At 44.5% G+C, this 26882-nt stretch overlaps 1 protein-coding gene across 1 annotated transcript; it reads left to right on the top strand.

Moving 5' to 3' along the window:
• The first annotated feature begins 1545 nt into the window (after positions 1 to 1545).
• Positions 1546 to 24932, top strand: LOC147904273 (uncharacterized). The gene is made up of 3 exons (XM_087385152.1): positions 1546 to 1577; positions 1896 to 2042; positions 21216 to 24932. The coding sequence occupies exons 1-3, from the start codon at positions 1546 to 1548 to the stop codon at positions 24643 to 24645; spliced, it is 3609 nt and encodes a 1202-aa protein (XP_087241278.1). The 3' UTR covers positions 24646 to 24932.
• The last annotated feature ends 1950 nt before the right edge of the window (positions 24933 to 26882 follow it).

Genomic DNA, 26882 nt, shown 5'->3' with positions numbered 1-26882 from the left:
ATCATTTATTGGTTGTTGATGACCCAATGGCTCAACAAATTGCACTACATAAGTAGAGGGTGCATTACAAAATATATTTGGATTTTTTGAATGAAAATTGAAAATGAAAATATCACAATAGTATTGGTTTAGAACATACTTAACAGAAGTCTATACGTGAAGTACAACTTAACCATTATCTTTTCCTCTAGCAACAACGAGCTATCCTTCTCCATTGTGGATGGAGCCTAAATGAAATAGTCTAATAAGTTTCGTGGAAGAAAATTGATGTTGAAGTTGAAGCACATTTACTAAATTTGAAGTTGGTGGTGTGCTTTATATTCTTCGACGTGAGAAGGATCTTCCTCAGGGTCCTTAGAGTTCAACTAAGGAGGTTTGTAAAACTCAAGGTGAGTTTTTATTTCTATGTTGTTCATATGTTGAGTCATGTTTGGATGCACCGATAGATTCTTCGCCTACCCAAGATGGGAGATGGCCTATTAGCCGATCAGATACTGAGTGAGTTGAGATTGCTACTATGTGATCACATGTAAGGGTGTCACCATAGACACAAAGAATGCAATCTGGAGATTGCTTGAAGAAAATAAGATGAAAAATCTAATTTTGAGGTTGGATTGCTCCTTGGGAAGGAAGTAGCATTCAACAAAACCTTCTATGACCCTTGCATGAACTTGCAAGGCATACAATGCTTGCAAAGATGAGGGAGGCTCTAAGGAGCTCACCCTTGGTTTAGATCCACAGACAAGTTCCAACTAGCTTGTAAAGATGAGGGAGAGTAGCTCATCCTTGGTTTAAATCCATAGCCAAGCTCCAACTATCTAGCTATTGTATTGTTCACGAGTGTGTGATTGTCTTGAAATAGCTATGTAATTCTCAATATAGTAGGTGATTTAACACAAAACTATGTAATATGGTCATTATATTGTGTTCTTTAACACAAAAGTATGTTTGTGGTTGTGTGCAACTTTTGTTGTGGTGGTTGCCATTGCCCCAAACTCTCTCTCTCTCTCTCTCTCTCTCTCTCTCTCTCCGCCCTCTTGTTCTTTTCAAGATACCTTCACAAAATGTCTAAGAACAAGTGGAGAATGGAGGTGTCTTTTGCCGCTCATTTAGTGTCCCCCCACAAGCAAATACCATTGCCAAAAAGAGGGCCAAATGCCCATATGACATGTGGCACCAAGGCGTGCAAGTTTGTGGCGAGTCCGAACCCTCTTATTTGTCATCTTAGGTTGGGTTTAGACCACCCGCACAGCCAAACGGAATTAGGGGCTTGGTCAGTGTTCACACCAATGTGGATCATAAATGCCATAGAGTCTGTGGGTGATGCTTGGGCGGGGGGATAGTGCCGGACAAAGCTCCCCTCAGGTGTCATCCTTGGCTGTCGCCCGGTGTGAAACGACCCTAAACACTAACTCAACATAAGGAGGGGGAATTTTACAATTGTTACATGGGATCCACTTTCAAAGGCTTAACCATTCTGGTCGCAAAACCTAGACATCTGTTGTAGCAATTTTCGCCTCAGCTCGGATCCTGTGATTTTACAAGATGAGTGGCGGGCGAATCTTAGCTCTCACCAGGTATGCTCTCTTGAAAAAACCTTTGAACTCACCATAGTCGAGGAATTTCATCACCATGGTCCAAACCCATGCTAGTCCTTGCATTGAAGAACCCTCCTCCATCATTGAAACACACAGGACATAAGCTACTTCCTTGAATGCTCGCAGCATCAACAATGCCTTGGGGATCTAAATGAGTTTCCATGAGCTGCCTTGGTAGACTTGAATGTATATCGTCAGATGTGAAGGCTTTCCCGCTCACGAATTTCTAACGCTCCACTCTTAGCCAAGGGAAATGCATTATGCTTCTTCGTAAGCTTATTCCACTATGTTTTCTAGGCTGAAACGTGCAGCATTACCAATCATCTGTACAGAATGGCATGGTCTACCTGCCGTTAGGCACGGCCAGATAGAGGATGTTGTATCGCCACATTTATTCTCGAAGAATGTACAACGCTTTTCGCTGGGTCTGACGTTAAAGGTCAGGTATTTGCTCATTTGGCAGTTGGATTGTAGAATGCGGACATTTCCTACGGACTCTCAGTCCTCCTGACTGTACGTGTGGTTTTGGTTAGCTGGTCGGGTTATGGCATAGTTGACTAATAGGTGAGGAGAGGGTACCATTGTAGATTTGTTCGGTGCTACCTGGAATATACTTCTTGAGCTTGATAATTGTTGTATAGAGTCTTTGTGTAGGACAGTTCCTAGGATAATTCCTCCTACGTAGTCAAATGTAATGGGCAAAGGGCCTAGAATACTCTCTCACTAACTGTGCCCATTCTAACTACTGAGTGCGCAGCTTGGAATGCTGATTAGAGAGCTGATTGGAGAGAGAGAGAGAGAGAGAGAGAGAGAGAGAGAGAGATGTTGACATGATAATTTATGCTACCTACTATCTTCATTCTTCCGCTGGGCCCCTTTGTACTAGTGTTCGGCTTCCTCATTGAAGTGGGCATGTTTGAGTCCCACTAAAGTGCTGCCCACCGCTGAGGCTATGCTGTAGAGGCTATGGCTGATTTGTCCCATGGGAGGATCTTGTAGAGGCTACGGGGTTTGCTGTTGAATAGGCTGCTCCGATTGCTGCCGTACCCCTCCTAACTATTGAGTGGAATGCTGATTGGAGAGAGAGAGAGAGAGAGGAAGAAGTAGCCACCTGAGGAGTAGACAGCAAAGCAGCAACCTCTTCTTCAGGGAAGAGTGTTCTGCTAGCTGTCACTGCAGCCCATGTGATCCCAATTCCTGAATTGACCTCTGGGGTGTTTCCACTAGAAGACGCACCATTCTAAGTGCGAGGGGGTGGAAGTCTTCGAGCAGAAATAACTTTTCTTGGACTTTGCCATCCATCAGTTGGAGGTTTCTGTTCTTTTGTCGAGGGTTGAATAGCAGGAGGTGAATGTGAAAAAACATTCTCATTTGAAACCACTGGAGCTTTGCCTTTATCCTGACTTCCAGAAAACTGTCTACTACCTTTATTTTTATTTGCAATGGAGGTAGGAGCATCCTTAGTAGGCATTTGAACCGGCAAAGTGGCAGGAGGCGTTTTATGCTGATTCATTGGACACTGTGAAGCCATGTGTTCAAATTTTTTGCACTCAAAACATGCCCTTGCAAATAATCCCCATTTCAGTTTATAAAAAGCACTTCCCATGTTCACATTATTCACCGTGACTGAATAAGAGTTTGGTGTGGGATTATCAGTATCCCAGAGAATGCAAAATCGATTCGAGTTACCATTAGGCCGTGGTGGGCAGACCACTTTGCCTAAAGATGCTGCAATTTTAGGCAAGAGTGAGGCCATGCATTGTGGGAAGTCTACCACTTCAACCTAGACCGGGCATCTCTGTCGGATTAAAGCTTGAAAATCCCTTGTGGGAGACCATGGCAATATATGCACCATTTGCTGCCCAAAAAAGAGAGGCGAATGTTCCAAAAGCATTTGTCTGTGTATCTCATCCACCATGATAACCTCAAAAAAACCCCTGGCTGCATAGTGTACTTTGCGAACAAACGAGCCAGCCAGTGTGCGAGTCAACCAATTGCCTACCTCTGCGGCAGGTGGCATCCAACCTAGAAAAAATAATATGACTGCATTTTTAGCATATTCTCTGACTGGATCCACAATTTCATCTACTTCAACCATAAGGCCAACTGAAGGAACCGAGTCTTTCCACTCTTTCCTTGTGTCTGCAAATCCTTCATGCATGACATCATAGACCAGTTGGGCCTCAAGAGTATCATGTACCGGGTCATGCTGACCCTCAGCCTGCTTTTGCTTCTTGCAGTGAACCGAACGCTCCTTTTGAAACGTTTTTTCATAGGAATATTCAGCCATAGCTTTGTAAAAAGTGGAACTCAAAAAGGAGGTACCTATAAAAGGGTAGTGGAGGAAAAAAACCAGTCCCAAAAAAATGCCCACAGGAAGCCCACAGAGAAGAGAAAAAGAGTATATTTGTAAGGAGATAGAAGGGAAAGAGGGATGTAGAGGTCGAGAGAAGATAATAAACAGTTTTGTAGAGGAAAAAGAGAGAAAAACCAGTTAAAAACCCAGATGAACTATATTGTAGAGGAAAAGGGAAGATTTTGGTGATGGGAAAGGTGCAGCAGACCCAAAGACTGAAGAGGAGAAAAACGGGAGCAAAAGCCTTCAAAATCAGGGCGTGGATGTAGTCTGCAAGCGAAACCCTGCGTGGAAACGATCCAAGAACCGGAGATGGACTGGGAGCAGCAAAACTGTAGCAGGCGGAAGTGTCCATACGGGCCGTACACCTGTACGAAATCCGTATGGAGCTCTGACGGGCTATACGGCTGGTGATAAATGCTCCAGATCACCGGTTTTTGGGCTCTGATGCAGCGCCTCACACACACACACACACACACACACTCTCTCTCTCTCTCTCTCTCTCTCTCTCTCTCTCTCACATACACGTACATGTACATATACATATACATATGTATATGTACACACACACACACACACACACACACACACATTTTTTGGGAAATCTATTTGTTATTGAACAATCCCAAAGAAAGGGCAACTAGTTACAAATGTTAAAAGATGTCATTATATGACAAGGCATGATAATCTATATACCAAGAATTTAAACAATCATAAAATGATTGCTGTAGAGATGTTGGAAGATATGATATTTAGCCAGACGGGGATCACCAAAGACTCGATGACTCCTTCCATAGGCTCCAAATTGCCGGGTAACCAACCCAATAAAAAAGGAGATCATAGCCCTATCTCGCAAGATGAAAACCAAACAGCCAGAAATTCTTGCCAAAGGAAGCACTGGGGAAACGAGCCCGGAGTCACTGATGTACAAGAAACAAGAAATCATGAGACTCTGGGCAATGCCAAAATAGAATAGACTCATGAACAGACAGACATCGTTGACAAGTGGTAGGAAAGAAAGAAAGAAAGGAGCAATACGTCGATGAGCTAAAATCTGTCCAAAGGGAAGAACCCCAAGCATAACCCGCCATAAGAACTTTTGCCTAAGGGAAAGTTTGGAAGCCCAAATGTGCTGCAATCTTTTCTGCCACCATCGAGTGGTGCTTCTCATACACTAGATGTGATTGGCATGAAGTGAAACCCAAGAGTGAGGCATCAAGACCCTATGCAAGGATGCAACTGTGATATTAGCTAATGGTAGTGCTCAACGAACAAGATCAGCCGATTGAAGAACCCAGTCCTCGGGGCCAACAATCTCAAGATGAGGTATTGGCTGAAAGTCATGGAGTATCTGTGATAATAACAACCATAGAGGCCTATAATGGTGCCCTGAATCATACGGCCTGACAGTTGTAGGAAAGAAATTACCATACCAGTAGCATCCAACACATCATTCACATGGCATATGCCTTTTGACCAAAGAAAATAAGAACGGCAGGGTTCTTGCAAAGCGAGCGGAGGGGAGAACACCTTTGACTGTTGAATGCTCTAAGCATGCAAAGAATTTCCTGCAAGTATATCACGCCCATTCCACTTAAGGTGGGAAAGTATATGCTTCCAATCAGAAAGCATGCAAATGACAAAAGGACATCCCTTGACTCTACCTTCATTGTGATCCAAAATAAGTCTCATTGGGTGGGCTGCCAGTGACCAAAGGCAGTAGTAGACAAGTGTAAAACCAAATGTTGCATCATGTAAATCCATGGCTGATCATTCTGCATGAATTGTATTGCAAACACCACTATCAAAGGCAAGTAAAACTGGATACAAGCAATCAGGATCGATTGCACAATATGATAGCGGACATGTAGTGGCCAAGTCGCCAGCTTCCAGTATTCCAGTTTTTTCTTTAGCATGTCAAGTACCCAATCCATCTGCTGACGTGGACTCCTTAGGGTACCCAAGGTGACGTACAAGCTGCATGTGTAAACTATATCCCCTGGCCATAAGATACGATGCCAAGCTTTCTCATGAAGCGAAAGAAGCTTAGATTTTTGAAAATTTACTATCAGACCGGCAGCTTGACCAAATGAGGATAAAGCATGCATAAGGCATGTGAGGTCCCTTTCTGTATTCTTGGGAAAGAAAAAGGAGTCATCAGCATATGCTTGTGCTATCAACGGCTTGGGGCCATGTATTTGCAAACCATGCATGCACCTGCAGCTACGAGATCATCCCAGCATAGGATGTGTAGCCATGGCATAGAATAGAGCATTGAGAGACAACCCTGCCGTACTGAAATAAAAAAGGGTCCATGTATCTGTGATATCATCTGCCAGAATGCCAGCAGCTTTACTGTCTTGATATAGCCAATAAATAAGATGCTGCATTTCCCCCCCAAAACCCAGAGATTTCATTGTATGCGAGATGACATCCCATTGTATTGTATCAAAGGCCTTAGCAAAATCGCCTCCCCCCCAAAAAAAAAAGTAAAAGATACACACACTCCTATAGTTGTATATGCATATATATGATAAAAACTCATTCTTCCAGCATTAGCTAGTGCAGCCACTCCTGTAGCAACCGCTGTTGAGTCTCCATCAGTAGCAACACCTAGTCCATGTCCATCACCTAGCCCTGCAGTCCCTACAGCCTTTACCGCAGCCCTCAGTCCTTTAGCAACAGATGTAGCCTCTTCAGCTTCTTCCGTAGATCTTATCCTTCCCTGAGCAACCCTTGCAGACAGTACAATCTATCCCAATCACATCCTTTTACATTACCTACAAATGACAGCTTCTTCTAGCGATTGGCTCCATGTGCTATCCTTTCTTTTGTGCACTCATTTCAAGCCTCGTCTACTTTCTCTTGGTCTCCATCCATGAGATCTCCTTCTTAATTGAGCTCTTCCTGAAACCCTTCTCCACACCTAGTGGTTGCTACTTGGCTAGCTTTCTTCTTTGGTGCCATGTGTCATGCAAGGAACCCTTCCTTAAAGCCCTCTCATGGGCTTCCCCTTGCACCTCTTCATTATTGCCTAAGCCTTAGGAATAACACTAGATCCCATCCCTTTAAGCCCCATTAATGCAAGTCCTCACGGTTTCCCGCCTATACCGTGGGCTGTATCCATGACCTTGGTATTATTTTGACTTAGCACATATTAGAATCTGCTTATGTGGAAGTTTGTTTTAGAGCATTCATGTAATTAAAACAAGAAATGCATATTCCGTGACTGAAATTTTAAACCACAACACATTCATCCACAGTCTTAGAACGGGGAAAAAATATTGTAGGCCATCTTCTCCCAGTTCTAGTGATGCTCTATGGGCCTTGGTATGTGCCTTGTAGGCATAGTTATAGGCACTTAGTTTATTTTGTGCCTTTTATGCCACATAGGACACTTAGTCCTAGGGTCTAGGTACAAGTACTATGTACTTCTCTCTTCTTAATACACTAGTTGACGTGACGGCGGATCTTCTTCGACCCTTGTACCTTGTACTTGCTCTTTCGTTTATCGATCCTATGGTGGTATCAGAGCCAAGGTCTACACTTGTCTTCCAGCTCTCCTCAGCCCCTTGAGCCCTCCATCGCTCATTGGAAGTGTGCTCCTTTGCTGGTCGTTCCTGCTCCAGCCTATTCGAAGCTCTCCAACTGCTGTCCAAGGCTCCCAGAGTCTTTTCGCCGCCATTTTTTGTGCTACAGATCCAGGCGCCCAGCTCCCTGGACCTACATTGCTCCCTGCGTCTCCCTTCCGTACAGTCCATACGACTGTACGGACGTTCGTACAGATACGTACGGATCTCGCGTCAGATCCTGTACGTCTTCTACAAGTGCATGCGCTGTACGTTGTACTTGTTTCGTACTGTGCTCTGTACTTGCATTCCGTATAGCCACGTACTTGCATCGTACTTTCGTATAATCATACTTGCAGATGTTCCGTACAAGATACCTGCTGTATTTCGTACGGGACATTGAGTCACATTTGCAGGACATTGGGTCAGTTTACAATACATTGGGTCACATTTGCAAAAAATCTCAGCAAAAATTGGGGCTTTTTTGTATTTGCCCTCTTTTTGGCCTATTTGCCCTCATTAAATTTGGGGCTTTTTTTTGCAGTCACAGTCACATTTGGGTCAAATTTGCATTTGCCCTTTGATTTGGGTTGGGAATTTGCAGAACATTTATTTGCAGGTATTTGCTATCATTTTTGGACAGCCAGCTCTTTGCAGTGATAGCCTTGAGGCTTTTGAGTTTTCATGTCTTTTTCAGGGTATCACATTTGCAATGGCTGGCAACAATCATGATCTATTTGGCATTCTTCGTGAAGATGATAAGTTGGATGGCACCAACTATTCGATGTGGTCTTATCTCATGAAACATATTCTTGTTGCAAGGCGCTTTTGGAATATTGTTTTTGGGGTTGATCTGAGGCTAGCCAATGCTACAGTGGTTGCCTCTAGTGCTGGTCCCTCTGCAGAGGGTACTCCTTCTTCTAGCACCCTTGTTGCTACTCCCCCAACTCAGGAACAATCAAGATGGGATGCAAGAGATGCAAATGCCCATTCCTGTATTGCTTTATCATGCAAGAGAATCATTATTCCACACATCCGGTCTTGCAGGACAGCAAAGGATGCTTGGGACAAATTGGCTTCTCTTTATCAGATTGGCAATGAGGCACGTGTTGCATCTTTAAGAAGACAATTGGAGGAAGTCAGTATGAATGAAGGTGACTCTATGGATGCATACCTGACTAAGGTCAAGGACCTCATGGAACAACTTGCCAATATTGATGAGGTGGTGCGAAATTCTCAGCTTGTCAGTACCACATTGAATGGACTGCAAGATAAATATCAAGGGTTTGCTACAACCCTTCGATTAGTGGCCATGGGTAATCCAAACCACTACTCTTTTGATCAGCTAGTCACATTGCTTTTGCAGAAAGAGCAAAGTCGAGCTAATAGACAAGCTATTATTCCTGATCATGCATTTGCTTCACAGCAGACAGGAAGAGGCGAGGCTTCCAAGCCTATGGGCAAGCCTAAATGTTCGCATAGCAGGGGAAATTCCTCCAATGCATCTAAAAATATAGCAGATAAGTCAAAGAAGAAAAGATGCAACTATTGTTGCAAGCTTGGACATGACATTTCAGAATGTAGGAAGCGCATTGCTTCGGAGAAAAAGAAAGCAGGATTGACAGTTAATGCCTCACATGCAATTGAATCCCACGAGCCAGAAAATGCTTCACATGCACATGCTCTTCAGGATGATTGGGCATGGGCTGTCCATTGCTCATTTAATCCCTCCAAAGTTGATGCACTCTTTACTGCTAATGATGCTCAGTCTTGGTATTTTGATAGTGGTGCTTCCAAGCACGTCACATCTTGCAGACAGTTGTTTCATTCCTTAGCTGATGCACCTCGAGGAGGGACTGTCACATGTGCTAATAATGCTTCCTATGCTGTAGAAGGAATTGTAGATGTGCAGCTCACATCCATTTCAAGTAATCCTGTCACTTTGACAAATGTTCTTTTTGTGCCTGGAATTGAAGTCAACTTGATTTCAATTTCAGCAATTGCCACTTCAGGTTTCAGAGTGATTTTTGATGGATACAGATGCCTAGTATATGATCTTCGTGATGACAATGCCATAGTTCTCACTGGCACTTTGAAAAAGGGCCTTTATCACCTTGATGATCACTCAGCTGCATTCTCTATTGAAGCATTTGCTATTTCAGATTCACAGCTTGTTGAAACTCATCTTTGGCATGAGAGAATGGGTCATCTGACTTATAGAGCTCTTGCCAAGTTACATTCATAGGACATGGCAAATGATGTACCTCAAACTCACTCTGTTTCCAAACATGTGTGTGAGGGTTGTCTTTTGGGTAAGATGCATCGGTTTCCTTTTCAAAAGAATTGTCCAAAACTCTCACAAAGGAAATTGCAGCTAGTGCATAGTGATGTTTGTGGCCCAATGAGAACAAATGCCATTGGGAGGTACAAATATTTCATGACTCTCATTGATGACTTCACAAGATATTGCTAGGTATATGCCTTAAAAGCCAAATCTGAAGTGTTCTCATGCTTTCAGAGGTGACTGAATATGGTTGAGAATGAATCAGGATGCAAGCTTGTCACCCTCAACACAGATAGAGGGGGAGAGTATATGTCAAAGGAGTTTGATGCATTTTTGTCTTCACGGGGCATTGTTCACTCATGCACTACTCCTTACACTCCTTAGCATAATCCTGTTCCTAAAAGGAAGAACAGGTCCACTATGGAGATGGCCAGATGCATGCTTAAGGCCAAGTCCTTGCCCAATAAATTTTGGCTTGATGCAGTGATGTGTGCCAACTATGTGCTGAATAGATCACCTACAAGGGCATTGAAGACTGTTACACCTTATGAAGCATGGAAAGGCAGGAAGCCTTCACTTTCACACATGAGAGTTTTTGGGTCTCTTGCATATGTTCATGTACCATCTCAGCTGAGACATAACCTTGATGACAAGGCAATCAAATGCATATTTATTGGTTACAGCCAGGAGAGCAGAGGGTATATGTTATACCAACCAAATACTGGGAAGATTATTGTCAGTAGAGATGTAATCTTTGCTGAACATTCGGCCTCTCCTCTTGTGGACTGCAAAGCTAAGCCAGAAGTTGACATGTTTGATGCCTTTGACTCTTGGTTACTTCTGCCTTCCTCAGAAGGGGACTTTGACCAGCAACATGAGCCTCGTGCAGGCCCTCCAACAAGCAATAATCAGCCAGTACCTCATGCTGATTTGCAGATTTCTCTTCCAGCACAAAATGATCCCACTATTCATGATGCAGTGATTGAAGAAAGAGCTGTCAATAGACAGCAAAGGCAAGTTCCCAGATGGATTCTTGATACATTGAGGGACAGCAAACAAGATCAGCCTTTTGCTGCCCGGACAAGGTCAGGGAATAGACAGATGCATGGTCACTTTCTTGAGTTTGCACTCCTTGCTACAGCTTGTTGGGATAAGCTCGCCCTGATCGTAGACCTGTGGAGCCAAAGTCTGTGAAACCGAGATGCAGACCCCTCTGCTCCGTCCTACTGCAGGGGACCACTCCTCCGGACCTCTCCCTAGGAGGAGGTTGTGACGTCGTCTGATGTCTGCTGCTGATAACATATGCTTCTGGATCAAAGGGATGTCCACTGTCCGCCCTATCACTGCCCACTTCAACTCCTGCCGGAGTATTAGGTACTACGGTTGACTATGAGCACGGTCGTGGAGCTCGTGCACGTTCCAACTCATTATGGTCCAGCTCATGAGGATGGGGGTGCAGAGAACAAGGCTCTCCAGTGAATGGGCGCCTGTTCCAGAAAGACTGCCTTAGGTGACTTTGTCAGGGGTTTTGAGGGCGAATAGTCCGTGTCTGTGCGACGATGTACTAGGGTGGATACTAGCTCAATGCTGATCTTCCGTGCCTACTTCATCATGAAGGAGACTGTCACCACAATGTAAATATCCTAAGTCAAAGTACATTTGACCATTTATTTGATCATAATTAAAGAGTTTTTCCATTTGGGTTAATTATGGTCAAAAGAGTTTTTCTGTTGATCAAAGAATTGACTGCGGTCACAGAGACTTGACTTCGGTCAAGTAAGCCTGATTTTGGTCAGGAAGACTTGGTTTATATCAAGAAGGTTAACTGTGGTTAACCAAGATGTGCCAACTTCGGTTAGAGAGACTTGACTATAATTAAGGCGCCTCGATCCTTGGTCAAAGCCCCTTAATTATGATCAAGAGCGTTGACTTCGGTCAACCAGAGAATAAATATATATTTTTATATTTGTTATGACCGTGACTAGAATTAGTCCACAGTGTGTTATTTGCATGTAAAGCGCTAACAATTAATGGGTACCATGGTGGTGCGCTTTAATTAATTGTTGCAGGTACTAGGAAGAGTTATTTTCCTAAGCGCAATGGAGCCTAACAAGAGTCTAGGAGGCAGTTCACGTGACCAAGTGCTTCGAAGACTTCAGAGTTGCCCTTAATGGCATGCAATTAGGAAAGTAATGTAGAAATTGACAAGTGGCTTGTTGCCAAGAAAGAGTGTTACGCTCAAGTTGAGGTAACATGACCTCAGAAGGGTTAGTCGACATTTTCCTTTAAAGGATCAATGTTTGTATTATATTTGTTTGGGCTTCATGTAAATGACAAAAAAGGAATAAAGGTCAAGGTCCTTGGTGAGGGTGATACGGCACTAGACTAGGTGGATCTAAGGTTAAGGGACCTAAATGCATGAAATGTGCCTAGGGGCGAATGGTTTCAAAGATATCCCAAGAGAGGGGTAAATGATGCATTAAGGAAGGACCCTAATTTGAAGACATGTGGCATACTAGATCCATCTAGGGAGTTTTGGGGCTCGTTGGGAATAAGCAAGCAAAAAAGCTTTTACGTGATCTGATTTTTGATTCTGAGAGCCTGCTACCACCGAGGTTGGCTGGGAGGTTATTGAATGTGCCTGCACCCGTGAATCGACGTAACAGTTTAGGAGCAAGCAGATTTTCGCGTGTCATTTGGTATCAGAGCGCAGATTATATCGCGAGAGGTCTGGGACTGGCTGGGCGTTTGACGACGGACAATAGAGAGCCCAAATTCTACACAGATTGTAATTTGGCAGTTTGTCAGTCTGGGTAGCGTTGATGAGCTATTGTGTGGTCACGGAACTAGCTGTCGCAGGATGGCCGAGTTCACGTAAAGCTGTTGACGAGTTGAAGGTGAGGTAGCCAGTAGAGTTACGCACGTTACGGTGAACAACTAACTAGACAAAGACCACACTGGTATTACTTTTAGTTTATTGTGGAGCAATTTTGGAGAGTAGTTAAGCTTAGGTCTTGTGCCTTCATCGTGACGGTGAATTGCTATGCGGAGTGGAAGCAGAAAGATCAAAGGGATTGCTACGTGCGCCTGGAGATATCTCGTCACCTGCATGGGTATATGTTAAAGCAGGAACTGGGTGTGCGTTGGATGTCAGGATGGCGCACATGTTAGTCTTGGCTAATTGACGTCAGGGATCCTTGGTATCTCGGAAGGGAGACGTGAAGTGACTTTGTATATGAAACCAGAGGTGACAGCAGAAGGCGGACAGATTTTCTCTATCGGCTTATGAGTTAGTAATTAAAGAACGATGTCTTTTCTAAAAGAGCATCTTTGATCGCGTTGAGTAGATTATCGTCAGGTCACGGTTCTGATTCGACGATTTTCAAGCTTACTAGTAACTGGTTGCGCTTGATTGTGAGCTCGTGTGAAGGGACAGATACTACAGTATGTTTGTGGTCACAAGGTAGGTCATAAATGCAGATTTGGAGTGGACTACAGGGACTAGTTGATCTCTTCATGCAGCAAGAATTATAACTAGGGAGCTCTCTGTGCCTTCTAAGCTTTGTTGGAGTATTTGCTTGTTTATTTGTCTCCGTGTTTGAGTCAATTTGGATTGCAGGAGTTTTTCCTAGTACAGGGAAAAGTGATTTTGGTTACAGTGTGATATATGCTTTGTCAGCTGTAAAGTTGGAAGTTGGACTTTCGATTTGTAATTACAGTTTCAAGCGGTGTTTTATTTATTTAAACATACACACCCATTGACCTAAATGGAAGTAGAAGAAGAAGCTTCCAGGATGGATCCTGTAGAGTCGGGAGTCTGGCCGACCCCGCAGGTGTCGCGCCCAGCAGGTCATATACTATCTGGCAGAATTGCAATGTTAGAGGATGCCTTGTAATAGATTTTAGCGCAACAGTTACAAGCAAATATAGGGCAATCTGAACTTAGAAAAATGGTGCATAGTATGTCTGCCAGACCATCTCGTGAGGAGAAAGGTAAATCTCCAATGGAACCGGAGTCCAGCGTTCGTACGGTCGAGCCTAGGAGGGCTAAGGTGTCTAATATTGCCCATTATAGGCCAGAAAAATATTTTGGTTGGATGTCTGACCGTAGTTCCGATATCGTTGAGACTTGGTTACACAAATGGGACGAGGCATTCGCCATTTGTGAAATCAGGAATGATATGAAGAAAATCCGCGAGGCCACCCATATGTTTAATGAGGCAGCGGATAGGTGGTGGATAAAACAGCAGAAAGATGGAGTAGCATCCACTACTTGGGAGGGGTTTAAAAAGGAATTTAGAAAACACTTCCTACCTCCTGACGAAGCATCCCGAGCTTGGGATCAGTATCGAAACCTTCGTCAGAGAAATTTATCAGTGGCGGAATACACTGATAAGTTCAGAGAAAGTGTAATGAAGGTTGATGAACCCCTATCTCAATCAATTCAAGTAAAAGATTTTATCTTTGGATTGAATGATCGGATAAAGATGGAAGTTCGGGCTAAGTATGCGAACACGCTAGATGAAGCAATTGCCATAGCCCTGAACTATGAGGATGCAAAAGGGAACATACCAAGTGGGTTTGTGCAGGTTGGGACTCAATATGGGTACTCGAAGAAAACTGGGTTTAAGAAGAAATGGTTTAGCAAAGGGAGTGCCTCATAGCCTAGTGGTCAAGCCAAGCAGGTGAAACCAGTTGAGACTCCAAAATCAAGTACCACCATTGGGATGAAGAGAAAAGTAACACCAATGGCAGCCCGAGCTTGGTCGAAGTCTTCTTTGAACTAAGAGCAAAGGGAAAAAGCGAGGAGAGAGGGCTTGTGTTTTGGATGCCTTCAGCCTCATCAGTGGAAAGATTGTCCATGAAACAAAGATCGTCGGATGGTTGAGATGGTGGTCTTAGAATGCGATGTGGAAATGGAGGGAAGTACCAGAGCAGAACAGATGCAGATTCAACTAGCGGGATCTTCTCAAAGGTCATTACCTTTTTTGTTATGTGTGTCTGTTGCTAAGTTAGTAACTAGTGTACTTGATAATATCCTATCAAAGCCTGCAGCATCGGGATATACAGCCTTTAATGATACGGAGTTAATTAAGATGAAAGGGCAAGTAGCTAATCATGATGTCATTGTGTTGTTTGACTCAGCGTCAACACACAATGTAATTAACTCCAAGCTTGTAAAGAGGATGAAACTAAAGACTAGCCCATTTGACTATGCATATACAGTCAGGATGACAGACGGAAGTTCAACTGAAGTATGAGACCAAAGGGTTACCCAGTTGGAGCTTCAAATTCATGACTATGTTGAGAAGCTTGATTTTGAAATGACTAAGCTTGCTCATGCAGACATAGCCCTGGGTAAGGCTTGGCATTCTAGGAAGAATCCAGCCATAGATTGAAAAAAGCACATTTATCAATTCAAGATGAATGATGTGCTGTATGTCTTACGAGGTGAAAAGGATATACCTCAAGGACCGTTGGTTTCCGTGATGGAAATTCGAAAAGCTCAAGAAGAGTTTTTGTTTCTTTGTACAGCATCGGTGGAGCCGCGGTTGATGATTCTTCGGCTAGCACTGATGTTGCTCAAAATGGAGAGATGGCCAAGCTGGCTGATCAAATAACAGAGGAGTTCTCTGATTGTTTTAGGGATGAGTTATCTTATGGGTTACCTCCAGAGCGGAATGTTCAGCATAGTATTGAACTAATCCCGGGGGCAGAACTTGTAAATAGACCTCCCTATAGGTTGAGTTTTATCGAAGAAGCGGAGGTACGAAGACAACTGGAAGAATACCTCAAGTTGGGGCAGATTCAACCAAGTTTCTCACCTTTTGCTTCGCCAGTGATATTAAAGAAAAAGAAAGATGATACTTTTCGTCTCTGTATAGATTACAGAGCATTGAATAATATCACTATTAAGCACAGGTATCCGATGGCTCGGATCGATGATTTGCTAGATGCATCACATGGGGCGGTAATTTTCAGTAAGATAGATCTTAAATGTGCCTACCATCAGATCCGTGTTAGGGCCGAGGATGTGCATAAAACCGCTTTTAGAAGCAAGTTTGGACATTATGAGTTTTTGGTAATGCCCTTTGGACTTACCAATGCTCCAGCTACATTCGTCATGCTTATGAACGATTTACTACGTCCGTATATCGGAAAGTTTGTAGTACACTTTATTGACGATATTCTAGTATTCAGTAAAAGTATTACTGAGCATCATGAATACTTAAGAATAGTGTTCAATACTTTGAGGAAAGCGAGTCTTTATGTAAATAAAAAGAAAACTATACTGTCACCTGCTTCGTTTCTTCTTTATTTCTTGTTTTCATTCTCTTTTGTTTATTTGACGTATTTTAGCAAGCACTGGGTTTGCCCAAGAGACTCCGCGGGTCTTTAGAAACCCAGTATAGCTGCTTATGCTTGGGCACTGATGACGACATAAGTGTTGCTTTGCTTGCTAAGTATGTCTTCCTTTTGCTTTTCATAAAAGTTTTTGTTTATCTCTTTTTTCTTCTCTTTCATTTTCTCTTTTATTTTCTTTGTAGTTTTTTGATCTTTAGAACAACAAAAAATTCTAAATTTGTATGATTGGACTTATTCTAGTCTTACAAAGGTATATATATATAAGACTTGAATATTTAGGATTCATAATTACTCCTGAGGGGGTAGAAATGAATCCAAAGAAAGTGGCTGCGATATTGACTTGGCCAATCCCTCAAAGTTTGACCGCTTTGCGATCATTCTTGGGATTTGTCCAATTTTATCGAAGGCATATCAAACGATATTCCGAAATAGTATCGCCATTGACTGATTTGACCTCAGATAAAGTATTTTTTATATGGAGACAGAATCAACAAGAAAGTTTTAACACCATAAAACAAGATGTGGTCTCAGGACCGGTGTTAAAAATAGTTGATCCCCAGAAACCGTTTTTCCTTGAAACCGATGCAAGTGGCATTGCGGTAGGAGCAGTTCTCCTCCAAGAGGGAAGGCCAGTAGCCTTTGAAAGCAAGAAGCTTTCTCCCTCTCAACGAAATTGACCAACTCATGAATTAGAGTTGTATGCTGTTGTCCATGCTCTGAAAACATGGAGACATTATTTGTATGGGTCAGAGTTTTATGTTGATGTTGATCATGATACTCTGAAACATTTTTGTAAACAACCTGACTTGAGAGGCCGCCAAGCTAGGTGGGCAGAACTCATGTAGGAGTTTAACTTGATGATTCGGTACCGAGAGGGAAGGATAATAAAGTTGCTGATGCGTTGTCACGCATTATGCATAACATGAGTTTCATGGTATTAGAGAGTGCTCTAATGACCGAGATTAGAGAAACTCAAAAGGTGGACGAGTTCGTCCAGAGTCTTTGGCCTAAGGCTCATGTGTTCAAACCTGGGGAAAAGGATGACCTGGCATCCAGAAAAGGCCAAACTTATGCAAGATATGCCATAAGGGATGGTATGCTGAAAAGAAATGGCAAGGTAGTAGTACCTAATCAGAATGATCTCATGTAGAGAGTCATTCAACAATGCCATGATAGCCCATGTGCGGGACATGAGTCGAGAAGACATGTGATCTCGTGAAGCGAGGTTTCTTTTGGCCAAAGATGAAAAAGCATATTCATGAATATGTGACACATTGTTTTTGTGTCAAGTAAGTAAGGCATAACGGGTGAAGCCACCCGGACTTTTACAGCCCTTGGAGATACCACTAGGTAGGTGGGAGGTGGTTTCAAAGATATTCCAAGAGAGGGGTAAATGATGCATTAAGGAAGGACCCTAATTTGAAGACATGTGGCATACTAGATCCATCTAGGGAGTTTTGGGGCTCGTTGGGAATAAGCAAGCAAAAAAGCTTTTAGGTGACTGATTTTTGATTTTGAGAGCTTGCTACCACCGAGGTTGGCTGGGAGGTTATTGAATGTGCCTGCACCTGTGAATCGACGTAACAGTTTAGGAGCAAGCAGATTTTCGCGTGTTAAAGAGAGCCTAAGAGCTTATGTAATATGGATTCAAGTTTTGCTGTATCCATTTTCTCTCAAGAAATAAAATACCTTCGGGGGGGTCCAGCCCGACATGTTGTCCTGGGTCCTAGCTGTCTGTAGAGAGAGAGAGAGAGAGAGAGAGAGAGAGAGAGAGAGCGCTTCTGAGAGTGTTTTTACAGTAGTTTATAAGCGAGAGGCTACATAGACTTCCACCCCAAACCGCTCGGCACACTTCTAGAGGGGCCAGTAGTATGCATGATCCACTGTTGCCTCAAGCGGCAATCTGATAACTCCTATTGTCAAACCACACATTGGCTCCTCTTGCGTGAAGCTCAGTTGGAAATTCACCTCCGCACCATGGGCGTACCAAAGATCCAGTCCCCGTGCTCCCATCCACTCGTATCATGCGTGAAATTTGGTCTCCCATAATAGCATCAAACACCTCTAGGGTCCACTTCTCCAACCTTGTGGAGGCAAACTGGAAACTCCAAACGGGGTGTGTCTGAGAGCCCACTGCGCTGATCAAACCCCCTTCTGTGGCTGCAGGATCATAAGCGTGACCTCCAGCGGTAAAGGATAGGAGTCCGGGATCTCCAGGTAATTCTAGGGTCCCAATCTCCAGAAGCCCTGCAGTAAGGGGCACCTAGGTTGGAGGTGGGGGGTGGTTGACTTAGAGGATGAGCCCTGTCCCTTTGGCTCCCTCCGTGAATGGGCCTGATGCTGTGGTGAGGGAGTAGAAGGGGACGTCGTCTTACCCTTGCCTGTTGGCAAGGGTGTCGAAGCAGGAGAGGGGAGGGAGGATGAGGAACCTGCTACGGAGGTGGAAAGGGGGGCAGCGGGGGCGGGAGGAGGTGGGGGGATGGAGGGAAGGGGACGGGTGGTGAGAGTGATCACAGCAGGGGGCGGCAAGGGAGGAGGAGCGGGGTGAAGCCAGGGGGGGTGGAGGGGAAAGGGGGGAGGGATCTAGAGGGGGAGGGGGAGGGGAAGGGGGGGGAAAGGGAAAGGGGGGGGAAAAGGGACAATATCAGGCTCTCCTTGTTGATCAGGCTCGCTGGGGCCTTGGATCCGCTCCTCCTCAACCGTTGTCTGGCTATTGTCGCCATCGTCACATCAGGAACTCCTAGGGCTCGTTGTTGCTGATGCGAGGGTGGATGTGGACGCTGAACCTCTACCACGTGAGGATCATCTGGTTGGGCGGTGGCCCCTTTTGCTGAGGGAGGTGGATTCCCATGCAAGGGCTCCTGTTGCTGATGTTGCTGCTCCTTAGGTGCCTTGTGAACAACCTTGTCTCTCTCTCTCTCTGCGTTTGGTTCTCTGCTTGCGGCGCTTGCGAGCCTGTTTGCTTGGTTTCTTTTTCTTTTTAACTTGGGTCTAGTCCCCTTCTGAAGGGGTCACCCAGGGGGTCTGAGACTCTTGCTGCTCCTGTTTGAGGGGGCGCGGGACTCTGGTCTGCTGGCTCTGCCTACTTTGTGTGGGAGGGGAGGGAGGCACTCGGCCATGGTCACGGGGGCAATCTCTGGCTAGGTGACCTACCTGTCTGCACCAAAGACACTGGCCTAGTAGCCCATAAATCTCCACACGCTGGTAAAGTGTGCCCCCTTCAAGGGTCTCTAGGAGGATCAACTCTTGGAGGGACTCTGGGCTGTCACCCCGTCATCTGCTACAACTGAGGCGGCCGACTATGGTGGGTACTCAAGCACAGTGCTAAATGCCCGACCAATGGAGGGGAGGATGGCTCCATACTCCTTGGGGAGCCCTAGGAAGTGGAGCGTAACCAGAAAATAGGGAACATGGTGTGCCGTGTTCATGTGGCATGTCCTCTACTGCAAACCCATGATACCAAGGAAAGAGGTAAAGTAGATGCGGGCCAAAGGAGGATGGGGCTCTACTCCATGAGTGTCGAGGCAGTGTCGGGGGAGCTCAGCTGGATGAGGAAAATGCCTCTTTCATAGATGGTGACCTCCTGGATGTGGTCGTCCTCTAATGTCAAGCTCGCGTGGATCCACTCTCACACCACTCTCCGTGTAGGCGTGAGGCCCACAATTCTACCCACGAGCGCCTTGTCCTAGAGGGATTGAACTGCCAGCTATACTTGTTGTTTGTCAGCTGGGGAAAGAAGAACCTTAACGGCTGTGGCAGTCGAGGGTGCTGCCATAGAGCCCCTTTGGCCAGACAAAGGGTCACCACCAAGATTTTCTTTCACCTTAACAAGCACAAATGCTCCCGCTGCAGGGAGGAAGATGAGAAAAAAGGGGGGGAGAGGAAGAAGGGCATCCGAGGGGGAGGCAAAGGCGAGGCAAAGAGGCAGAGGAGAGAGGTGGAGAGGGCGGAAGGGAAGGTAGAAGGGAGAAAGGGAAGGAGAGAAAAAGGAGAAGAGAAAGAGAGGAGGAGGGAGTGAAGGAGTGGAAGGAGGGTGGGGGGAGGAAGAGGGGCGGAGAAGAGGGCGGGAGAGGCGGAGGGGAAAGATGGAGGGAAGGAGAGAAAAAGGAGAAGAGAAGGAGAGAAGGAGGGAGTGAAGGAGTGGAAGGAGGGTGGGGGAAGAGAGCCTGCGGGGGGAGGAAGAGGGGCGGAGAAGAGGACGGGAGAGGCAGAGGGGAAAGATGAGTGGAGGTGCGATGGCGGGGGAGGCAGGAAGTCGGGGGGAGGTGCGAAGGCGGGGAGGCGAGATGGTGGGGAAGCAGGAAGGCGGAAGGGATAGAAGAGAGCCTGCGGGGGGAGGAAGAGGGATGGAGAAGAGGGCAAGGGAGGCGGAGGGGAAAGATGGCGGGGGAGGCGTGATGGCGGGGGAGGCAGGAAGTTGGGGGGAGGTGCGAAGGCGGGAGGGATAGAAGGCAGGGAGGCGAGATGGCAGGGAGGAGGAAGGGTGGAGCGGGGGCGGAGGAGAAAAAGGCACGGAAGGAATTGGGCATTCGAGGGAAACCAGGTAGCAATGAAAAATGGTGCAACAGGTGTTCTAGGAGTGGTCACACTGAGGAGGCTAGTGTGTCACCACCAAACCATAGATCCTCGCAAGGATCACCCCCGAACTAGAGGTTAAGCAAACCCCAACGAATGATCCCACAAGTAAGACTGTGTTTTGGTGGAAAACTGGTTCTTTTTTCTAGGGGAAAATGCAGTAGTGGAAAGTTGGTAGGTTTGATTTACTGTGGTTCTATGGAGAGCTGTGGAATTCCGAATCTCAGCATGGGAAGGGAAGGTTGATGATAAGCCTGATCCACTGATCTGTATTAATACTACAGGGATGTGTGCAACAATTGTTGTGCAAAGGTGGGCTGGTGGATGCATGCATGTGTGACTCTTTTTTTTGGTCAGATGGTGGATTGCAGATTCTCTCTTTTCTTTTTTCATTTTTAGCTACAATTTATGCATCTGAGTGTTTGCAGAATTCTTCTCTCTTATACCATGCTTGTGTTTTGCTGCAGCCGACGGAGAGCTACTCTGCTTCATAAACCACCAGCTGTTTCTGCAGCAAATTGCCGATGGATGGTGCGGGATGGAAGCTCCACTTCTTGCAGACTTGCCTTCCTGTCAGAACAAAATCGTTGCAGGATGTTCTCAACTCGAAACTCTGATCCAATCATGGTTTCAGAACCGGCAGAGGATATTCTTCATCCGAAATTAGAAATAATTAGCAAACAAAGCAAGCAAAGTGCTTCTAAAGGTCCATCAATGATTAAAGATGTACCTGTTGATACTGATTTTTCAGGGAAGATATTGACCCTTTGTAAAGAAAGGGGTTGGGGGGCTCCTACTGAGCAGGCTCTAGAAGAATATTCGAGATCCCTCACACCTGGTGTTGTAGCGAATGTAGTGAGGCATATGGAAGGTGACTTGGCGATGCAGTTTTTCACATGGGCAGGAAGACAGGAGGACTATCAACATAGCAGACACAGCTACAATATGCTATTCAAGAATTTTGCCCGAGCTGGGAATTTTCAATCAGCAATGCAAGTCTTGAAAGAAATGAGGGAGCGTAGTTTTACAATCAATCCCAAGATATTCACTACATGGATTCACAATTGTGGGAAAACTGGCATGGCATCAGCTGCAGCTGAAATACCAGACCTTATGACGTCCTTTGATTTTGTCCCTGATCTTCAAATTCATCGTTCTTTATTGTACGCTTTTCTCCAAGCAAATGAGCTGGACAGGGCAGATAAGCTTGTGCAACAGATATTGGATGAGGGTGTTGGACATGACATTGACCCCTTTAATGCTCTTTTGTCAACGTATGCTCGAGCTGGGAAAGTGGACCATGCATTGAAGGTGTTGGAGGATCTGGAAGCAAAAGGATACATCCCAAATGTGCGTACATACAACAGTCTCATAAAGATCTTTTGCGAGGCCAAACAGTTAGAAGAGGCAGTGGAGTTATTTGGAATGATTCGTGAAAAAGGTTTAGTTCCAGATGTTAGCACATTCAACACAATCATAAGCTTCTGTAGTCAAGAAAAGGGAGTAGGTGAGGCTTTAAAGCTTTTCACAGACATGAAAGAAATTGGCTGCTGTCCAGATACGACGACTCATAATAATCTTCTTATTGGCTACTTTAAGTCAAAGCAAGTTGAGAAGGCTCTGCTGCATTTTGCAAACATGTCAGCAGAAGGCTGCAAACCTACTCTTGACACAGAAAGGATTCTTATTGTTCATCTTTCCAAAACACAAGAGCTGGATAAAGCATTGCAGATCTTTGAAACGATATCTGGCAGAGGGGACAAGTTGTCTCCTGATGCATGCAACAGTATACTGCATGGACTTTGCAAAGCTGGCAGATTAGATGATGCTCAGCGATTTTTTGAAAAGTTGCAGGGTGGTGTATGCCATCCAGACACTAGTAGCTATGCCATTCTCATCAAGTTCTTTTGCAAGGCCAAAAGGTTGGACGATGCATTGGGGTTATTCAAAATGATCCGTGAAAATGGTCTGGTTCCAGATGTTGGCACGTATAATACACTCATAAGCTTCTATTGTCAAGAAAAGAAAGTAGGTGAAGCTTTGAAGCTTTTTGCTGAGATGAAAGAACTCGGCTGCTGTCCAGATATAACTGCACACAATTGTCTTCTTGTGGGCTATTTCAAGTCAGGACAAGTTGAGACCGCTCTGCTGCATCTGAAGAACATGTCAGAAGGCTGCACACCTACTGTTGACACTGAAAGGATCGTTATTTCTAATCTTTGCAAGGCACAAGAGGTGGATAAAGCTATACATTTTTTGGATATGAAAGCCACCACAGGGGAGAAGATGCTTGCTGACTCATGCAACACTATACTGCATGGACTTTACAAATCTGGTAGATTGAATGATGCTCTGAGAGTTTTTGAGAAAATGCAGAGTGGTGTGTGCTATCCAGATGCTACTAGCTATGGCATTCTTTTGCAATGCTGTTGCACCTTATCTGAATTAGAGAGGGCAAGGCAGCTGTACGATGAGACAAAAAGCAAAGGGTTCAAACTACCAAGAAATGTTTATAATGTAATCCTTCATACCTTCATACGAGCAGCGAACTTTCAGTTTGCCATACAAGTCCTGAAGGAAATGAAGGATTCTGGTGTTACAATTGATCCCAAGGCATTCCTTGCTTTGGTTCATCATTATGGAAAAGCTGGGATGGCTTCAGCAGCAGCTGAATCACTGGACCTGATGAAGTCTTTTGATGTTGTTCCTGATGGGAAAATGTACGGTGCTTTATTGACTGCTTTCCTTAAAGTAAGTGACCTGGACAGGGCCGATAGGCTTATGCACCAGATATTTGATGAGGGTGCTGAGCAAAACATAGGAACTTTTGATGCTCTTTTATCAACATATGTTAGAGCTGGGAAAGTTGATCATGCACTTAGGGTATTAGAGAACTTGGAAAGGAAAGGATGCACCCCAAGTATGCAGACCTACAATGCTCTCTTAAGGCTCTGTTGTAAGGCCAGAAGACCAGGAGAAGCGGTGGAAGTATTTGGAAAGATTCGGGCAAAAGGCCTCATTCCGGACATCAGCACCTACAACACACTCATATGTTTCCATTGTCATGAAGAAAGAGTAGATGAGGCCTTTAAGCTTTTTGCAGACATGAAAGAAATTGGTTGCTGTCCAGATACAACCACCCACAATAGTATTCTTATTGGCCACGTAAAGTCAGGCCAAGTTGACAAGGCTTTGGCGCATTTGGAGAAGATGTCAGCAGAAGGCTGCACACCTACTCCAGACACACAGAGAATACTGGTAGTCAACCTTTGCAAGGCACAAGAGGTGGATAAAGCCATGCATTTGTTTGAAAAGACAGCTGACAGGGGGGAGAGGATGTTTCCTGATGCATGCAACAGCATATTGCGGAGCCTTTGTAAGGCTGGCAGATTGGATGATGCTCTCAGAGTTTTTGAAAAAATGCAGAGTGGCGTTTGTCATCCAGATGTTAGTACCTACACCATTATTTTACGGTGCTGTTGTACCTTGTGTGAACTACACAAAGCAAGGCAGCTGTATGATGAGATGAAAAGCAAAGGCCTTAAAGTCCCGGCAGATATTTATCTGGTGCTTCTCCATACTTTTAGCAGGGCATCAAAATTCAGAGAAGTGGGTGAAATATTTGATGATCTTTTGCTGAATCCTTCAAACTTGTCTGGAAGTAAGGGTACTGCCGTACTTGATGCTTTGAACATAGCACAACGGATAAATGAAGCCCTCAGATTGTGTGACTATGTCATGGAAAGAAATCTGAAAATACATCCACGCCAGCTGACCCGGCTTTCTTACTTGCTTAGCAGGAAAGGCCGTTCTAGTGAGGCTTCAAATTTGAACAGAGCAATGCTGGAGAAAGGCTGTGTAGAGGTCTTGAAGGATCTCAATACCAAGGTGGTCTGAGTATGTAGAAAGGGGCTTGTCCAATACAGTAGCTTATTCACAATTGCAGGAATATCCCAAAGTTTCTTTTTTGTTTGAATTTTCGCCTATCATGCACATTCGTTCTTTCAGGCTGCATCCTGTTGCATTCAATTTCTTGCTTTGTAGCATTGGTTTTATAGTTGAACAACAAGAAATGCATGGATGTCTTCATGGAGGAAAGGTAGCTCTTAAAGCGTTATACATGTCTCTGGTATCAGAGAGAGTTGTCCCAACCCTAAATAGCAGCATCATGTAAACCTTCAAAGCCAGCAAAATTTTTTGTTGCACTCAAAGGTCAGTTATCCATGAGGCACTAACAATAAGGAGAGACTGACTGTTTGCAGACTTGTTTCAAAGTTTGTTGTTGTTTGAAGTTGTTGCCTATCGGCACATTCGTTTTTTCGTTCTGCATCCTGTTGCATTTAATTACTTGCTTTGTAGCATTGGTTTTATAGTTGAACAACAAGAAATGCATGGATGTTTTCGTGGAGGAAAAGTAGCTCTTAATGCATTATATATGTCTGGTATCAGAGAGTTTTCCAACCCTAAATAGCAGCATCGTGTAAACCTTCAAAGCCAGCAAAATTTCATTTAATGATCAATTTTGTGTTGCACTTAAATGCCAGTTCTCCATGAGGCACCAACAATAAGGAGAGACTGGCTGTTTGCAGCCTTATCCCAAAGTTTCTTTTTGTTTGAAGTTGTTGCCTATCTGCATCCTGTTGCATTTAATTACTTGCTTTGTAGCATTGGTTTTATAGTTGAACCACAAAAAATGCGTGGATGTTTTCGTGTTGCACTCAAAAGGTCAGTTATCAATGAGGCACTAACAATAGGAGTGACTGTTTGCAGCCTTCTTCCCAGGGTTCCAATTCATTACCTAAGGTAACCCCAAAGCAGGTCTTGAGCTCCCACTTCCCTTTGTGATGTCAAATTTAAATTGGCATGTCTATTTCGTAGTAGTTGAAACGTGTTAGTTCTTTTGGTGAAATAGTCCATTTCAAGTACAAGGAAACACATGGTCTAATGAATTACGGAAAGGTGGTGCTTGGAATAAGCATTTGATCTACATTACCAGGGTGGACTAGTCAACAAGGAGTTTCTTATGATGATCTAGAGCGAGTAAAGAAATAAGACCACTACATATCTGCAGCTACCTAACACATCCAATTGTGACCTAACATGGAGACAGTTAGGGAAGTGTTGTCCCCCAGTTTGGCAGCACGGAGCAGCAGGGGTCAGGGAGATGGCAGATCCAAGGACCAAAGTGAGAGACACGACAACTTGCCGGACCTTCCCCCTATGCTCATTAGATCGGAAGCACGCTGATGGGATGGACAGTGACCTCTCTGCCAACTCCGAGATGATCATCATAGTGTTGCCAGTCCCCGTTTTATCCATTAGCTCAGAGATTTCTCTGTGTATTGGTGTCTTTATGATTATGGCTATTTTGTATTTGTCATGGGTGTTGATACCCGCTTAGGGGCTCTACCCTTTCAGCTCATTGTATCAGGTTCTTTCTGTATCATAGATCATTTTGGTCTTTCGAAGACCTCTAATAAGCTTTCTTTTTAAAGCACAAAGAGAATTAGAAAACGTAGCTCCCTTTGCACAAACCAAAGAAACTCAATTGTCTTAGCATCACGAAAAAAATACCTGCTTTTGTTGAAATGGCAAAGCCTCTGGAGGAAGCCCCTCTCCTTAAAGAAGCCTTATGCAGTCTCCCTCACTAGCCTTTGAAACTGTAGTCTACAGATGAGGAGCTGTTCTGATACTTTTGGCCTTCAAGGAGGGCATCGATGCTAGATCTGATTTCTAGCTCCCACAGCGGGCAGACACTTTTCTTTGATGCAATTTGGCTACCGATTGTTGTCACTTGACAGAGTATGTGGAAATCGTTTAGATAGCAGGCAAAGCGACAAAAATTGACAATAAGACACGCTTGCTGGCAGAACTCAGTACATAGGTAGCAGATGGTGACGAAGGAACTTGGTCAGTGGTATCAAGAAGACTATGGTAGCAACTACCCGATCTGATACCATGTAGACTTTAGGATTCAAGGAGGCCCGTAGTACACGAAGCTAATTAATGACATTGTTACTAATGAAGAAGTAGACTTGAGGCAAGATTAAAAAAACTAAATGAGCATTGGTTTCATTGCATTGCTTATGCTTTGAAGTACATCATGATACAGCTTCACATAGAAGCATCTAGAT

The sequence above is a fragment of the Dipteris shenzhenensis genome, chromosome 2 (genome assembly GCF_047967505.1).
Source record: "Dipteris shenzhenensis isolate YYH24624 ecotype China chromosome 2, Dip_SZ_1.0, whole genome shotgun sequence".
In the NCBI taxonomy this organism is placed as follows: Eukaryota; Viridiplantae; Streptophyta; class Polypodiopsida; order Gleicheniales; family Dipteridaceae; genus Dipteris; species Dipteris shenzhenensis.
The sequence above is the reverse complement of the archived record's forward strand: the minus strand, read 5'-3'. Positions and strand labels throughout refer to the sequence as shown.